At 34.9% G+C, this 19028-nt stretch overlaps 1 protein-coding gene across 2 annotated transcripts in view; it reads left to right on the top strand.

The window, feature by feature from the left end:
• Positions 1–16008, top strand: part of G3BP1 (G3BP stress granule assembly factor 1) — a 32071-nt gene extending 16063 nt beyond the window's left edge. For both annotated transcript variants that reach the window (XM_081301134.1, XM_081301135.1), the window contains exons 2-12: positions 510–622; positions 3708–3789; positions 4234–4407; positions 7265–7355; positions 8450–8543; positions 10538–10739; positions 11568–11669; positions 11877–11988; positions 12156–12284; positions 13513–13622; positions 14507–16008. In XM_081301134.1, the coding sequence (XP_081157260.1) occupies positions 528–622; positions 3708–3789; positions 4234–4407; positions 7265–7355; positions 8450–8543; positions 10538–10739; positions 11568–11669; positions 11877–11988; positions 12156–12284; positions 13513–13622; positions 14507–14713 (1398 nt within the window). In that variant the 5' untranslated portion in view covers positions 510–527 and the 3' untranslated portion in view covers positions 14714–16008. The remainder of the gene's footprint in view (positions 1–509; positions 623–3707; positions 3790–4233; positions 4408–7264; positions 7356–8449; positions 8544–10537; positions 10740–11567; positions 11670–11876; positions 11989–12155; positions 12285–13512; positions 13623–14506) is intronic.
• The last annotated feature ends 3020 nt before the right edge of the window (positions 16009–19028 follow it).

The raw sequence follows: 19028 nt of genomic DNA, 5'->3' as shown, positions 1-19028 counted from the left end.
GACAAGTGCTCTATCATTGAGCTATGGCCCCAGCCCCTTCCTCACATTATTTTATTGGTGCATTATAGATGCACATAATGACAGGATTAGTTGCTACATATATGTACATGCATACAATACAGCATAGTTTTTTGTGTACTTACTAACTCAAGAAAATTATGGTAGGGTGTATATTGAGGTTATTTTATCCAGTTAAGGAAATTGAATTTTGGGAACAATGGTGAATTTTTTTTTATTTTTTAAAAAGTTTTTTAATATTTATGTTTTAGTTATGGTTGGACACAATATCTTTATTTTCATGTGGTGCTTGAAGATCGAACCCATGCCTCCCTCATGCTAGGCAAGCACTTTACCTTAGAGCCACAACCCCAGACCCAGTGGTGAATTCTTCATAGTGACTTTTCCCTCGCATATGTTCATCTGATTTTAGTAAATTTGAATGTGTAAAATGTCACCTGGTATGTGTGGGTTTTGTTTTTTTAATGTTTATCCCCATCCCTACCCCCCAGGTTGAATTGACCAAAGCAATGGTTATGGAGAAGCCTAGTCCCCTGCTGGTTGGGCGGGAGTTTGTGAGACAGTATTACACACTGCTGAACCAGGCCCCAGACATGCTACATAGGTAAGAAGTTATTCATCTAATTCTTTCTTTTATAGTGTGTGGTGCTTATACGTGAGATTTTTCCATTCAGCAGCATATTTCTTATGAGGTTGTTGTATAACAGTGCTTTTACATAAGTATCTGTAAGTACTGGATGTTAAAATTATAAAATTTAAAAGAATTTCCAAGTAGTATTTAAAAAGAACTATTAACTGAATTTTACAAATGTTATAATCTCACTTATTAAGACTATATTTAAGAAGATCCAGGTTTGTTCCTGAAGTAACATTCTGCGTTAATATGCTTTTAAAAACGGAAGTATCTTTTTAGTAGAAATGTTGTATGCTTGTTGTAAGTTAAAACACAGATGTACAAAAACATTGTGAAGTGCTGAGCATGTTGTTCAGTGGTAGAGCGCTTGCCTTAGCATATAAGAGGCCATTAGTTTGATTCCTAGCATTGCAAAAACCAGGAAAACAAAACAAATTGTGAAAATATTTGGTAATAGCATACTAACAATTTTTTTTTTTGTATATGCAAACATGTTTTAACAAACTCTGTTAACAAACTCTTTTAGCTTATTTTGCTTGGTAATTAATCTAAGGTCATCTTTAATGGTAGTACATGTATCACTTAATTTTAGTGATGACAGAATATTTTATAGAGATGTAGTATGTTTTAATTTCCTAATGATGTAGGTTGCTTCCAGTATATCCTTTTATAAACAGTGTTACATTATACAAAACTATTGATGTGGACTTGTTAGAATAATTTCATATAATTTCCAAAATGTATATTTGTTGGGCCAGAACTGTTTTTTCCTTTGTACGGTGGCCAACTTACATATTCAATATTACATGGTTATGAGGAAAATTTACAGATTGGTTTTTTGTTTTGGTAGTGGAGATTGAACTCAGGAGTACCTAACTACTGAGCCACATCCCCAGCCCTTTTTATTTATTTATTTATTTATTTTTTAAAAGAAAATCTTTTTTTTTTTTTTTTTAAGAGAGAGAGGGAGGAGAGAAAGAATTTTAATATTTATTTTTTAGTTTTCGGCAGACACAACATCTTTGTATGTGGTGCTGAGGATCGAACCCGGGCCACACGCATGCCAGGCGAGCGTGCTACCGCTTGAGCCACATCTTCAGCCCCCCTTTTTATTTTTTGAGATAGGGACTTGTTAAGTTGCTTAGAACCTCACTAAGTTGCTGAGGTTGGCTTTGAACTCTTGATCTTCCTGTCTCAAGCCTCCCAGGCCTCTGGGATTACAGGTATGTGCCAATGTGCCTGGTTTATAAATTCATTCTTTTTTTTTTTTTTTTCTGGTGGTGTTGGGGATTGAACCCAGGGCCTTGTGCATGTGAGGCAAGCACTCTACCAACTGGGCTATATCCCCAGCCCCTATAAATTCATCCTTTTTAAGAATTTCTTTTAGTTGTAGATGGACACAATACCTTTGTTTTGTTTATTTTTATATGGTGCTAAGGATCAAACCTAGTTCCTCACATGTGCAAGGCAGGATCTCTACCTCTGAGCCACAACCCCTGCCCTATAAATTCATTCTTTTTTTAAAAATATTTATTTATTTTTTAGTTTTCGGCGGACACAACATCTTTATTTGTATGTGGTGCTGAGGATCCAACCCAGGCCGCACTCATGCCAGGCGAGCACGTTACTGCTTGAGCCACATCCCCAGCCCTAAATTCATCCTTAATACCTGGTTTGGCTTTACACTGAAAATGGAAACAAAAATTTTTTTAAGGTTTTATCATTTCCAAGCACTTTATACTTTACCTACAAAAACTTTTCAGTAAGGCATTAAGGTATTAACTTCACTTTGTGGATGTAGAAGCTCAGCGGAGTTAAAAATTTGCTAGTATGGGCTGGGACTGTGGCTCAGTGGTTAGAGCACTCGTCTAGCACGTGTAAGGCCCTGGGTTCGATCCTCAGCACCACATAAAAATCAATAAAATAAAGATATTGTGTCCAACTATTTCTAAAAAATAAATGTTTAAAAAAAATTTGCTAGTATTATTCTCATGTCTATTAAGTGGTAGAACAAGTCCCCAAATCAGTTTTTATTCTTCCTGTTCATTGTTTTATGAAAGTTTTATTATTTTCTGTCCTTAGAAGTTAGTTAAACTTGGAGTTTAAAAAGAAGCAAGAATTTAAAGAAACTAATCAAATGCATTAATGTATTTTCTTGTCAATATTGTCATTCTAAGGCTGCTTTTTTCCTTCCCACTGTTTTTTTTTAATTTCTGAAGTACATAGGCACATCTTAGAATGAAAAGTGGCTTAGCCAGTAGTGAATGGATTCTCTGACACATGTACATCTTCTTAGTAGCTTTTAAAAGTAGAAAGGAAGACTTATTCTAGTGATTCCAGACCTATTCCTTTTTTGGGGGTTGGGGAGTGGAGTCAGGATATAAAATAATATGTATGGGTTTATTTATTCAAAAAATATACTTATCTGGAAGACAGATAACAAAAAATACTTAATAGTGATTTTTGCCTAGTTTGGGAGCATTTGTGTGTGTGTGTGTATGGTAGAATATTGTTGTAGTGAAAACGGTGTTTGAAGATACAGATGAACGAAAACTACAGGAAATTAAAAATTCTTACTGCATCAGCAGAAATTGTTAAAAACTTCTAAAACTGCCTGTGTGAGTTTGCAAGTAGTTAATAGGAACTGCTCATATGCATTCTGAAATCTAAAAGGACTCGTCAAGCCTATGGAGAATGTGACTGCCCCCAGCCCAACTGCTGTTTTCTTCCTTCTAGTGAAAACAGAATCTTAAGTTTAAGTGACTGATCTTTCTGACATGAACTGTAAGATCTTTTCCAACATGATAATCCTGAAATGTGGAAGTTACCACTTGGAAAATAAGTGTTCTGCCTCACTAACCAAATCCATTCCTATTCAGAAAATGTTAACTGAGTGGCATGGAGGGGATGGATAGATGACTGCATATAGATAAAGAAAGAAAACACATTCCTGCCTTCAATAATCAGCCAGTGAAGTAGATTTATAATGTGAAAAATAAATACTTACTGTTAGGGTACTTAAAGATAGAAAATAAATTATCTTCCTGTGATACAGATTTTATGGAAAGAACTCTTCCTATGTTCATGGGGGATTGGATTCAAATGGAAAGCCAGCAGATGCAGTCTATGGACAGAAAGTAAGTACAAGTTTTATTTGGATCTGGAAGTATCTAGAAACAAACCTATAATAAAGTTGAGGTAGATACATGCTTAGTAAATTTGATAATACTAAAAGATTGAATTTTTCAACATTGTAATAGAAGTTTAGGTAGTTACTATTTTATAAATATGATAGTTGTTGAATGGCCTGTGATTTTCATTTGTTCACATTGGATGATATACTCTGAATGCTTTGTATGTTAGAATATAGTTGCTTTTAGCCTGGGATCATGTTTTCTAAGCTTTTAAAAGTGTTATTTTAAAGGATTCAAGTCAACTCACTGGGAATAGAGTAATAAAGAAAAAACTCTTGTTGTAACTTAAACATGTATATACTCTTTTATCTATGTTGTGTTAGGAAATTTGGGGATATTTTGAAGGTGTAAAATTGAAGGCATTAACTACTGGCCTTGATTCCTTAGGAAATTCACAGGAAGGTGATGTCACAAAACTTCACCAACTGCCACACTAAGATTCGCCATGTTGATGCTCATGCTACTCTAAATGATGGTGTGGTGGTCCAGGTGATGGGTCTCTTATCAAACAACAACCAGGCTTTGCGGAGATTCATGCAAACATTTGTCCTTGCCCCAGAGGTATGTTTAGTAGTGAAATAATGTGGGGAAAAAAAATGAAATTTTTGCATATCTTTAAATTGTTTTTGAACTTTCAAACATATTGAGTTGTCAGAATAGTGCAGAATAGTGCAGCAATGCTTATGTAAACCTTACCTATAGCTATAGAATTACTGTCAGTACTTGCCCACTTATGGTGGATTGTGTTCTTTTTTTTTTTTTTTTTTTTTTTTGTAATGCTGGAAATTGAACACAAGGCTTTGCCCATGCTAGTCAAGCACTCTATTATTGCACCACATCTCCAGCCTATAATTTTTTTTTTTTTTTTAGGTATCCCTAAAAAGGTTTCCTCTTCTAAATCATTTGAAAAGAAGTTTAAGACATTTCTAATCATGCTCAGATGCTTATGTGGGCATTTATTTTCTTTTTTCTTTCTTTCTTTTTGTTTTAAATACTTGTATGTTGATTTTGTTCTTTCTTTTGTGGTGTTGGGGGAAGAACCCAGGTCTTTGCTTGTGTTAGGCAAGGGATTTACCACACAACCTTCCCAGCTTAAGTGGGTAATTTCTAAGAATAAGGAATTCTGTCCTGTAATCATAGTGCAGTAATTAAATTCAGGAAATATTGATGTAATGTTACTATCATTCTGTAGTCCATATTTGAATTTCAGAAAACACACCAATGTTGAACTTCATAGTGATTTTTTTTTTTCCAGGTCCAAGATTCAATACATAGTTATACATTGCTTTTAGCTATAATATGTCTCTAGTCTCTTAATGTGTAGTAGTTTCTTAATCTTTTATTTGTCATGGCAGTGATGTTTTTCGAGAACGGTCATGTTATTTTGTAAACACTTCATACTTAAGTATCTTTTAGTACCTCAAAGAGGCATATGATGTCATTTAGTTTTTTTTTTTTTTTAGATGGGCAGGGGAGGAGGGGTCTTTCAATTTTTTATATATTTTAGTTGCTGGACCTTTATTTTATTAGTTTGTATGCGGTGCTGAGAATTGAACCTAGTGCTTCACACATGCCAGGCAGGTGCTCCACCACTGAGTCACAACCCCAGCCCTGTTATTTAGTTTTATTAATGATGTTAACCTTATGTAAGGTGATGTTCACTAGGTTTTGCTACTGTGTTGTTAAGTATTTTTCCTTTTCTGATTTATGCATTGTGCAGATTGTTTGAGATTTGTATCCTGTTACTTACAACTTTTTGTATGCTAACTTTAGCAATCATTGATTCTTGGTTGAAATCAGTTGCTATTTTGATGGTGACAAATTGAGTTTATCTAATCCCCTATTAGTTGGCATCCTGCTATAAAGGACTTTCCCTTTCTTATCTGTTAATCATTTGTGGATTTTTAGTTTATTTAATGAGTTGTAATCTGTTACTGTCGTGTCTAAAATGTTCCAGATCCAAGCAGAGGGAACCCCTTCAAGCTTCTTTTGTGTCTTTTTGTTTGTTTATTTTTTGAGGGGGGTCCACTTTGTAACATTGTGGAGCAAAATGTTCTGGGCTCAGCTTGCACAGACCCTGCTTTAGCACAATTCTAGAATCAGCTGTTTCTTCAAGGAACCCCTAGTTCTTTGTAGTTAGGCTTATCATGAAAGTCTTCCAGATTGATTACAGTCAAGAATCCTGTCTGCTTAAATATGTAGAAGTGGCTCATTAAAAACTTGATGAAAAAATGATCATTATTTTTTAGTATTAATCTTTAAAATAATTTTTAATATTTAGAATAATGAACGCAATACTATATTTTTACTGAGAAGAGAATATTTTTGTCTATTTGAAAAAGTTACATGAAATCATTTTAGTCATCTTTTAAATGGAGGATTATATTGAAGGGTAAAGATTTGAAGAACTTCTATTCTAGCCAGGTATAATGGTATACACCTGTAATCCCAGCAGTTCAGAAGGCTGAGGCCAGAGTATCATAAGTTCAAAGCCAGCCTCGGCAACTTAGCGAGGCCCTAATAAGCAATTCATAAGACACCGTCTCTAAATGAGATATAGAAAGGAGCCTAGGATATGGCTCAGTGGTTAAGTGCCCCTGTTTTAATCTCCAGTACCGCCCCCCCCCCAAAAAAAAAAAATATTTGAAGGACTTTTAAATGTGTGAAGAATTGCATTGGGGTGTATAGCTTTTTTTTTTCCTTTTAAAGGGAAAAGTTTATTTTAAATTTTTTATTCATTTTTATACATCAGACTTTAAAGGGATGACTCTTCCATGTTAACATAATGCATTGTTTTATAAACTTTGAGAACACATGCACTGAGGTATATATGTTGATCTTTTTTTATGGATGAGGGAACAGCTTTGAAATTGAGTAACTACTAAATAACATAACTGGATTTGGACTTGGATATGTCTTAGACATAATGTGAGCAATTTTTTTTCCCCTTAGCTAAACCACCCTGGAATGTTAGAATGAATATTTTTGGATGCAGATATAGGGAATTTTAAATATCTAATTGCCTCTTAATGATTTGAGGTGTTAGCTTTTGCATCTTGCATACTTTAGAGTTTTTAATCTTCTCTTTTTTTTTTTTTGGTATTCATCTGGTGATGAGGATAAATGTTTTGAACAAATAAAATGTATTAGAATATAGTTTTTAAAATAACTGTAGTATAAAGCATGACTTTTTAATCTTGGTACTTTTGGCATTTTGGGTTAACTAATTCTTTGTTTTGGGGGCTATCTTATTCATCCTTGCACTCTGCTTAATAGTTGTTAGTGACTGTACCAGTCATGAAAACTAAAATGTCTCCAGACATTGTCAAGTATCTCCTGCTAGTTTAGAACACTGGTGTAGTTATTTGGCTCTTTGAAAGTCTGTTGTATAAATTAAAACTTTTTGTTGGCATTGCAGGGCTCTGTTGCAAATAAATTCTATGTTCATAATGATATCTTCAGATACCAAGATGAGGTCTTTGGTGGCTTTGTCACTGAGCCTCAGGAGGGTAAGTAGTGAAGCACTGTACGTTACTTATCTAAACATTTAAAACAGCATCCGATGGACCTTTAGAGAATAATGGGTTTATTGAATAGTTTTGTTGGTTCTTTATTGTGAATAAGTAGTATTTGTTAAGACATGAAGAATCTCAGCTTTTACCCTGTTGGATGCTAATTGGTTAGCTTTTTTCATGGAGGTTGGGAGTCAACCTGACTCTAAGGTCAGAAGTAGATTATCATTCTCAGCAGCCAACAGTAGCATTTTTGCTTTAGTTCCCATAGGACCCCATGAAGAAGGTCTCATGATATATGCATTGCAGTGGGTTGTTAAAGGTGTGAAACCCTTATTTCAGGGAAACCAAATCTTTTCTAGGCAGTAACATGCCTCTCCTTTGCTCTTTTTTTTTTTTTAAGAGAGAGAGAATTTTTTAATATTTATTTTTTAGTTCTCAGCAGACACAACATCTTTGTTTGTATGTGGTGCTGAGGATCGAACCCGGGCCGCACGCATGCCAGGCGAGCGTGCTACCGCTTGAGCCACATCCCCAAGCCCCTCTCCTTTGCTCTTGAGGAATACTTTTTTCTAAGGCTGTTTGCTATACAAATATTCTTGAAAATTACCCTGAAAGAAAGGATAGATGTGGATTATGTGCAAAAGCAGACCAATGGATAGTGTTTGAATTTTATTACATGGCTCAGACTGTTCTAAGTGCTTTATATTTATTATGTAATATACACCTTATAGACAGTACTTTAGGTACTGTTTCTCCAATAAAGTACATTAGGGTATTGAAATATAATAGTTTACCTAAGATAGTGGTAGCTAGTAAGGTACATTAGATTACTGAAATACGATCTCATATTCTGTGTTAATCAAAACACTAATCTGTCCTTCAAATCTGTGTCATGATTTTATCAAATTGCCCTATGTATGTTTCCCTTTATGACCTCATTTTCTCGTTCTTAAATAGTACACATTGTTTTCCCATTCTCATCTTTATTGGTAAAATCAGTTTAAAAGATATGAATCTCCTGTAATAGACATTATAATGAACTGAAAATTAGGTAAGCACAAATTATGTTTTAAATTTCTTTTCCTCAGAATCTGAGGAAGAAGTAGAGGAGCCTGAAGAAAGACAGCAGACACCTGAGGTGGTACCTGATGATTCTGGAACTTTCTATGATCAGGCTGTCAGGTAAGGAAATTTTTGTGTACATGTCCAGGGCTACATAAGAAATTGCATTATCTGTCTCTTTGTTAGAGAGCAATCATACCTTCTCAGATTTGATATCAAATTATAATTTTCTAGAAGAATGATTTAGCTTTGGTATCTCTGACAAAATTAAAAAAAATGATGTTTATTAATAGTACAGTGATGTTTATTAATAGTAGAGTGAGGACTGTTTAAATAGTACCTATCAGTTACTTTTTGGTTTAGTTTTTTCTTGGTGGTAAGTACAAATTTTTGAATATTTCTTATCAATAGTTCACTAAATCAAGGTATTTCATTAAATGCTTTTGGGGAAATATAAATTGTTAAGTACTGAGTGACCAGGTAGAAATTAAAATATGTGAGCTAAGTAGCAATAAAGAATTTTACCACCTCAGATGGCAAATATGTCATTATATTTTAGGGTTTTTTTTTATTTTTGTGCTTGGGACAGAAATGTGTTTGATAGGGATTGAAATGATGTTGCCTGCCATGAGACATCCTAAATGTTATATTCAGTGCTTAATATTAATTAATATCAAAAAATTATAATAAATATTTTCAGTTTATCAAAATGTGATGATGGTCTAACGATATTACTCATTTGGATTGCTGGTTAAAAATGAAGATTTGTGGTCATGCCACAAATCTGCTGAATTAGAATTTCAGGAGGAAAAACACCTGCAGTTTAAAAAAAATTATTTATTTATTTATTGTAGTTGTAGATGGAGAGAATGCCTTTATTTTATTTGTTTATTTTTATTTTATTTATTTATTTATTTTTAATATTTATTTATTTATTTTGAGGTGTAGATGGACCCAACACAATGCATTTATCTGTATGTGGTGCTGAGGATCGAACCCGGGTCACGCCTGTGCTAGGCGAGCGCTCTACCGCTGAGCCACAATCCCAGCCCCATTTGTTTATTTTTATATGGTGTTAAGGATCCAACCCAGTGCCTCACACATGCTAAGCAAGTGCTCTGCCACTGAGGTACAGCCTCAGCATACACTTGCAGTTTTAACAGCATTACTAGTGATTTATATGGAAATTTAATAACTGTTCTGAATTACAACTATCTTTATTTCTCCTAAAATTTCTTATGTGTTTTTATGAGAGTTTAAGAATGAGGTGTTAAGTATGAGGTACAGTTGTCTTAACGAGGTGCACATAGATGTATGAAAGATCTCTAGAACTTTTCATTCAATGTGCAAAACACACTATAGATTTTAAGAACAGCAATTTCCTCTTTCCCTCTTCCCCCAGCCCATTAGGTATGAGAGATTTTGTGATGTGTTATAAGTAAATGGCAATACTTTTAGAATTTCTATAGGATGAGAAAATTTTTCATTTGTTTTGAATGAATTTGAGCAAATATTTTGACTTGAATTTGAGCAAATAACTTTTTAAACTTGCTTCTTTTTAATATTTATTTTTTTTAATTGTAGTTGGATACAGTATCTTTAATAATTAATCTATTTTTATGTGGTGCTGAGGATCGAACCCGAGCTAGGCGAGTGCTCTACCGCTGAGCCACAACCCCAGCCCCTTAAACTTGCTTCTTTTATCTTTTTTTCGTGCTGGAGATACAATCCAGGCCTTGCTCATCCTATACATGTGCTTCACCATCAAGCTCTAGCCTCCTCCCTGAGAGAAGTTTTTTCCATGGTTAATACATTATTAAGAATTTCTGCCAGATGCTGTGGCACATGTCTAATTCCAGTGGCCTGGGAGGCTGAGGCAGGAGGATTGTAAGTTCAAAGGCAGCCTCAGCAAATTAGTGAGACAATAAGCAACTCACTGAGACCCTGTCTCTAAATAAAATGTAAAAAAGGGCTGAGGATGTGGCTCAGTGTTTAAGCTCCTCTGGTTCAATCCCTGGTATCCCCCCCCCCCCCCCCCCCCGCCAAAAAAAAAAAAAAAAGAATTTCTAAGTCGGTGGAGGCAGAATGATATTTCTCAAATTTTCCTGTGAAAGCAATGACTTGGAAGAACATTTAGAGGAGCCTGTTGCTGAACCAGAGCCTGATCCTGAACCAGAACCAGAGCAAGAACCTGTATCTGAAATCCAAGAGGAAAAGTCTGAGCCGGTATTAGAAGAACCTGCTCCTGAGGATGCTCAGAAGAGTTCTTCTCCAGCACCTACAGATATAGCTCAAACAGTACAGGAAGACTTGAGGGTAAGGAACATGTCTTCATCTTTATTCTATTTTTACTTTTTAAAAAACTCTTTTCTCCTTTTTTAGTTGTGTTGTTAACCTTGTTGATGCATTTCCTATTGGTTTAGGGAAATTTCTTACATACTAGGCCATGTCTCAGATAAGAGGCATGATGCCTGTCACTTTGTAACATCAAAAGAAATGGCCTGTGGTTCCCACCCCCTCAAAGGTAGCTTGAATGCCTCTTAGGTATTCAAATGGTAAGTTCCATTTTTATCAGTCATTATCAACAATCTCTAGTCTTTTGATACTTCATCTTTTTTTTTAGTGGTGGAATTGGGGATTGAACCCATGGATGCTTTTACCCATGGAGGTGCATTCCTAGCTGTTTTTGTTTATTCATTTATTTATTTATTTTGAGACAGGATCCCATTAAGTTGTTGAGGCTGGCCTCAAACTTAGTGATCCTTCTTAAATTGTAAATCATTACTTTAGTATTATAGCACAATATAAATGCAAACATCAGTTTAATGAAAATAACAGTGAAATCTAGTTGAGGATTATCCATGTACATATATGATGTGTGTGTGTGTGTGTGTGTATCTTCTGATTGACTAAAAGTAGCTTCTTTATCCCCAATCTTTTCATCTTTGACTTTAACTTGATCATTAGTTCAAGGAGTTTTAGTCCTAAATTTGTGAGTAGATGAAGGAAAGAAATTGCAAGATGTTTATAATTTCCATTCTATCTATGAGAATGTGATACATACATTATGCACAGGAAATCAAAAGTTGATAGCTTTTATGTTGTTTTGATAAGTAATGTAATCATGTAACATTGGTCCCTTAGACATTTTCTTGGGCATCTGTGACCAGTAAGAACCTTCCTCCCAGTGGAGCTGTTCCTGTTACTGGAATACCACCTCATGTAGTTAAAGTACCAGCTTCACAGGTAAGGCTCTGACTGGAGGCAAATTAATACGACTCAACAGAGATTTAGAGAACAGGAACTGGCATATAGTTATTTTTTAATGATTTTTTTTTTTTGAGGGAACTGTCATATTTTACTTTGAACCTTAATTGTTAGTTTAAAAACTTCACAGGAAAATATATGAGCCTGATTTGTTTTTAGACAAAACTTAACTTGTAAATATTTTAGCCCCGTCCAGAGTCTAAGCCTGAATCTCAGATCCCACCACAGAGGCCTCAGAGGGATCAACGAGTACGAGAGCAACGAATAAATATTCCTCCTCAGAGGGGACCCAGACCAAGTAAGAGCTGAATTGGGAAATTTCTCTAGTTTGTGTGATTTTGAGATGATAACTTGGGAGACATTGATATTTTAGTATTTTTTACTGTGGAGTAATAGAAGTGTTGCTTATGAATAGTCCCTGAAAGGTCTTTCTCTAGTCTTTCCTTGTTGTTTTTGTCTCTTAAGTCCGTGAGGCTGGTGAGCAAGGTGATATTGAGCCCCGAAGAATTGTGAGACATCCTGATAGTCACCAACTCTTCATTGGCAACCTGCCTCATGAAGTGGACAAATCAGAACTTAAAGATTTCTTTCAAAGTAAGTTATTTAGTTTTAATCACTACTTAATCTAGTGTAGCACCGTCCAGTAGAAATAGAGGAGCTGCATATATAATTTTAAGTTTTCTAGTAGTCATGTTAAAGTATAAAGAAATCATTTTAAAATATAAATATATGAGGAGCTGGGCATAGTGGCATGTGCTTGTAATCCCAGTAGCTTGGAAGGCTGAGGCATAAGGATCTCTAGTTCAAAGCCAGCCTCAGCATTTTAGTGAAGAAGCAACTTGGTGACACCCTGTCTCGATGTGACTCAGGGGTAAAGCACCCCTGGGTTCAATCTCCCGTACCCGTTCCTGCAAAAACAAAAAATCAGGTACAGATTAAGCTTCCTTAAATCTGAAAACCCAGAATGCTCTTAAGCTTGGCATGGTGGTATACACCTAAAATCCCAGTGACTTGTGAGGCTAAGGTAACAGAATCCTAAATTGAAGGCCAGTGTTAGCATCTTACCAAAACCCTGTCTGAAAATAAAAAAGGGCTGGGGGTGTGACTAAGTGGTAGAGCACCCTGGATTGAGTCCCCAGTACTACCAAAAGTTTTTGTTTGTTTGTTTTAAATATCTTTATTTATTATTTTTATGTGGTGTGGAGGATCAAACCCAGTGCCCCACATTTGTGAGGCAAGTACTCTACCACTGAGCCACAGCCCCAGGCCCCCAAAAGTTTTTTAAAAAGGCATCTGGAATCCTCTAAAACCTGTCTCTTGCGTGTCATCATTATGCCACAGATGAAAAATTCCACACCTGGGGCTGGGGATACATACAGCTCAGTTGGTAGAGTGCTTGTCTGGCATGCACAGGCCCTGGGTTCTATCCCCAGCACCACAAAAAAAAAAAAAAAAAAAAAAAAAAAAACCAAGAAAAAGAAAAAAAAAATCCACACTTGACCTCATGTGTTAAGATTTGGATTCCATCCCTAAAATATCTTTTATACATTTACAAATGTTTCATAATAAAAGAAAATCTGAAATCTTTTGTTCTTAGGCATTTCAGATAAGGGATACTGAGCCTGTGTTTTGCTTTCCTTTTTTTATTTTTTAAAAATACTAATTCTGAAATCCAGTGTGTATTTTACACTCAAGGTACATGTCCATTTGGACTAGATGTATTTGAGGTGCTCAGTGTCTAGTGATACTGAACAGTGAACATCTAACATTTAAGAGGGAACTTTCTGCTAATAAATTATTTGAAAATCTGTTTCACTTGCAGATTATGGGAATGTGGTGGAGCTGCGCATAAACAGTGGTGGAAAATTACCCAATTTTGGTTTTGTTGTATTCGATGATTCTGAGCCTGTTCAGAAAGTTCTTAGTAACAGAGTAAGCAGTTTTTTTATCTTGATTTCTTCCTTTTTTTATGTTTGAAATATAGGTATGTTTTGGTTCTTTAGAGGGTATTCATCCTTAAGCTGTGTCTTTATATGTAAAATGTAATTTATTCCATCATGTTTAACCCATTAAGTCCTGTCTGGGAATTGTACTTGGAGATTTACTCCTTCTTTGGGGTTAACCATAGATGTATCTTGCCTTTTCTTCATTTTACTGTGTAGGTAGAAGTCTGCTGCTGTGCTCTCTTCAATAATGTTTTGTGAGTACAGAAATAGTTTATGCAACATTGATCACTATGTTATGTTGTAATATAGCACAGTGGTTTAAAGCTTATATTTCCCAGACAGGAGGCCGTGGATTACGTTCCTTTTCCCCCATTCACTAGTGCAGTGACCCATAGACTTACTCTTGTCCCTTGTAAGGGACAAGTATCTTAACTTCCCTGGCCTTTAATTTGCTAGTGTCTAGAATTTTATTTGCCTCAGTATAATGACATTTTTTTGAGATGAGAATGTACTTAGAATAAATATGTATAGTACTATCTCTGCATATTCTATGATGAAGTTTTAGCCTAAGCCTCTAAATCCATGGAGAAGGTGGCAATTCTTATTTATATTATCCTGTTTAGGATTTGTTAAGTAAATATAATGACAATTACTTATGTTGTTTAATTTAGCTTTTTTTAACTAGCCTGCCTCCCTTACCACATTTTCATGCTTTTGTTAACAGGAAAATATGTTGTCTGAGCTTAAAACAAAAATTGATTGCAAGAACTTGACTGATTTGTAAGCTGCTGGTTCTTTATGGTAGTGTCATTTTACTTTTGGTAGGTGTAGTTCATAAGCGCTGAGTCTGGTTACCTTGATTTCTTCCAGCCAATCATGTTCAGAGGTGAAGTCCGACTGAATGTGGAAGAGAAGAAGACTCGAGCTGCTCGGGAAGGGGACCGTCGAGATAACCGCCTGCGGGGACCTGGAGGCCCTCGAGGTGGGCTGGGCGGTGGAATGAGAGGCCCTCCCCGTGGAGGCATGGTGCAGAAACCAGGATTTGGAGTGGGAAGGGGGATTGCTCCACGGCAGTGAATTGCTCTTCACTGGTCTTCATGAAGCATAAAAACCCCAGCTTCTGCAGAATGGTGAATTTCTTCAACCAGCCTTTGTTATCTTGGAGTATGATGATCCTAGTCTTATAAACTGCTTAAGTTTGTACAATTTTACTTCTTTTTGTGTTAATGGTGTGTGATCCTTCCCTTTTCCCTTCTCCTGGCCTTTTAGTCCTTCACTTCCAGTTTTGTGGAACGCTATTTTAGGAGTAACGAATTTTTAAAGAAGAGAAAACGAAAAGACTGAATTTCCTTGCTTACTTTGCATATACAGACTGGAATTTTTTTTTTTAAACAGCCATTTCCCCAAAGGAATGTGTCTTGCTTATTACTGACATTTGGTATGTTTCATTCATTGGAATATTTCTTACTTATTTTCTATGTGTTTCAAAACCTGTGAGGAATGCAGGATTTGATAAGCATTTTGGAGGCAGGAAAAATCCAAATTGTTTATTCTTTGAGAGTTACGACTACCTTCTGATGTGGAAAAATTGCCATTGGAAAATTTGACATTTGATTCTCCCTGATGTGGTTAAAAACTGAATAAAAGGTGTTAATAGAACTTTTTTCTTTTGATATGTGATCACAAAATAATTCTAAAACCAACTGTTTTTACCATTGAAATTTAAATTGTGAGATAGGTTTTAAATGTCTAGAATGCAATTAATAGGCTTTTCTTGAACTGTTAGATTCTTTTGAAGTAGAGTTTTTTCATGTTTCATCTATATTTGTTTAAAAAAAAAGAAAAGAAAAAAAATCCTCCCCAACCAAATAACAACCAGAGCAAAAACTGTTGTGCCTTCTATTTATCTTCGGTTCCAATCTTGGCAGTTGTTTAAAGAAAAATAATAAAAAAAAAATTAGATTTGTTTTATTAGGTTCAGAGTATGTGGGGAATTGTAGAGTTCCTCTTTTTATCACCTTGTATGTCTTTTGTTAATATTTGTTATGCCTTATTCTAAAACTGAGTCTCAAACTGGAATGCCTTGGAGGACAGATACTTTTGTAGAGGTCGTTTGACCCAAATAGTTAAGCATTTGTATTAAGTTTTATTTTGATATCTAATCAGATTCTTAATCATAGCCCATAAGAAGGAATGCAACTTTAATATTGGACTTTGCTGATGTGTTTAGTGTCTGCAATTTTTTTTCTTTAAATCATAGCCATATGGTAAATTTTCTATTTTGTTATGGTTCTCTTTTATTGATGGGCATGCAGTGGGTGTTTCTTGGAAATGGCCAATTTTTATTAAAATATTTCTGGAAGAAAATTTAATCTGGCAATATAGACTAATAATACTCATTTTATATAGTATGTTATCTGTTGTGTGCTGTGTGTGAGGTGGGTGAAGGTTTTGTTTACATGTGTGAGACAAACCTTTATATTGGTAACTTGTTATAATTAGGGCAACCAGGTTAGTCTTTACTCTTAACAGTGTTCATGCTTAGGACTTTTCATTTGAGGATAACATAGAAATAGCAGTTTTGTTTCACCATTGCTGAGAAATAGAAGATTTTTTTTTGTGAACAGGTTAGTTAGGACTGAAGTGATGTTATCAATTTAGTCTCCATACCTCAGCTATTTGAAAATTGCCATCATCTCCTTCACATAAAGAAATTTATGTAACCGAGTTACGTGCCTGTTTTGTGGATCATTTTAAGTAACTCTTTGATAATCACTTTATTTGGCCCAGATTAGTGATAATTGGAAAGAAATCAACTTGCAAATTCATAGCTTATATTAAGCTTTTGATTAAAAAAGAAAGCTTTAAATTGGCAGTAACTTCAAGGTCATAAATTAAAGATAGCTTAGAAATTACTTTTTATAATTGAGTACAAAGTTGTGCATTTAAAAAAACAAGTTCATATCAATCAGAAGTTTAAGGGCACTAACTTGATATAGTTATTTCTTGAGTTGGTGCTGTTAGTACATCCTGGAGAGCATTCGGAAATGTGAGATTTGGAAGGGTTGTGAGGGGCAATAACATATTGGGTGGGGACCAAGGATACCAAATGTTTTGCAAAAGTAAAGCAATCCCATTGAGAACACTAATGGTCCCTACTCCTGTGGGTAAGTGGAACAGTGGGATTAGGGAAACTAGTGAAGGAAGTGAAATTCAGCCTCAGATAAATAATTAGGAAATGTAAATCTCTCTGAGGAATTAGAATAGCATCTGTTCTAAGTAATTAATAATTCCTAGTTTTTGTACGGCCACGTGCATTTTGTGTGTGTAAATGAATGTTTAAATGGGGAGAGGTATAGCAATATGTGCTATATGGCTGCTTATAATGTTGCAAGGAATTGTTGCATAATCTCAGAAAACAAAAGTTGTTTCCTAAATAATTTCAAGTCATCAGAATTGGGATGGATGTGGGGTTTTGAATGGCATTGGATGTAAGAAATAGGATTTAGCATCATAGTTGACACTGTTAAGAATCCCAATACCATTATTTACATTATTGCTTACAGAATAAACATGAGAGCAAAAGATGCATATATTGACACTGCTAGAAAGTTGAAGTGAAATACGTTGCTCTAAGATTTCTGTAGGCAGCAGCAGCTTATTACATAAAACTTTTTCAGATTTTAAAGTACAAATTTTTATTTGTAGGAACAGCTCAATTCATAATACTTTGCTAATGAGCTTGAGATTTTTGACCCATAAATATTTTAACTGGGTGAATTTAATTTGGTTTGGTGTGTTTGGGTCTTTTAAGACCTGCTTGTTGAATATACATCTTGGGGGCTGGGGCTATAGCTCAGTGGTAGAGCACCTGCCTTGCACGTGTGAGGCATTGGGTTCAATCCTCAGCACCACATAAAAATAAATAAATATATTGTGTCCATCTACAACTAATAAATAAATAAATAATATGTAGATCTTGGCTTTTTAAAAATATTTTTATTTCTTAGTGAGATTGTATTCCTGTGTTCTCAAGTCTTTTGAGCTATTGTTAGGGAGTAGTAAAAAGGATAGTCCAAAAATAATTATCTGATTGTGGATGACTGGATTACTACCACAGCATTAGTTCAATTGCATTTCAGTTTTAAGTTAGAAAACTTAATTCTCACATCTACTCTGTAGAGTACATGGTGTTATCCTCAATAAAACAGATGGAAGAAATGGCATTAGAACAGGTAAATTATGAGGCCTTAAAAGTCATCTGTGTAGCAAGGAGTAGAATGACTTTCAAAATTGTTTTTTCTGTAGAATCATGTTTACTTATTTATATTTGAATGGCATATTTAGTGAATAGGATTTCTATAATAAAATTACTACTATATGGAGACCTCAGTCTGAAATACATTCAGAACAACTTTATCATTACTGTTCACTTACTTTAATGCAAATCAAATCATTGAACTTGGATTTAGGGCTTCTTTTGATATTTGCAGATTGTATAGTAACATAACATAGTAAACTTGTTCTTAAATTTTTTTTTTTTTTTTAAACTGGGGATTGAACCCAGGGGCGCTTTACCACTGAGCTACACTCCCTGCCTTTTTATTTTTTTATGTGGAGACAGGTTCTTACTAAGTGGCTGAGGCTGGCCTTGAACTTGCATTCCTCCTGCCTCACTTGCTAGGATTTTAGGCATGTACCATCATGCCTGTTTCTGCATTTTTAAAAAATCTATTTGGATAATTCATTTGATATAAATTTGAAATCTGAATGTAGATGATCACAATATTTTTACTATAATTCAAGTGAGTTTATAATTGTTTTATACATACAATTGCCATTCTTGACACTTTTTTTCAGCCCTTTTTTGAAGACCCTTCTAGAATTTAGTGATACAGTGGAAAATGTTGCACTTTATAGAAAGCGGTTAGTCTCAGTATGGAAATAATCTTTCCATGAAGTTTAGATTTGTAGGCAATGATTTATGCTGAATGACTTATTTGTTTTAAGTAAATGGTTGCTTTTGTCAAATCTGCTGATCTAAAGATGTCGTTTCCGTTTTATTTTTGTGCTATTTAAAAGAATCTGCAGAACTGCATACAGATGAGATAATTTCTGACTTTAGTTCAACAATTTTTAACCTTGTAAAAGAAGGAATGTGGGGATTTTAGCTAACTTCTTATATACCAAAAGTAGACAACAGGCAGTTGGAGACAGCCTTCCACAGTGTTTTAAAAACTGGGCAATGTCCTGTGTGAAATGGGGGAGCAGATGAAGGTTGCTGGTTCAATGATAGCCGTATGGCACTACAGACAGTGAAATAAGGAGTTCTGGTCTTAAAGTAATGCCATTTGGGGTTTATATTTGTTCACTTGATGTTGAGGTTCTAGGG

The sequence above is a fragment of the Spermophilus citellus genome (genome assembly GCF_964194105.1).
Source record: "Spermophilus citellus genome assembly, chromosome: 1".
Taxonomy (NCBI): Eukaryota; Metazoa; Chordata; class Mammalia; order Rodentia; family Sciuridae; genus Spermophilus; species Spermophilus citellus.
The sequence above is the reverse complement of the archived record's forward strand: the minus strand, read 5'-3'. Positions and strand labels throughout refer to the sequence as shown.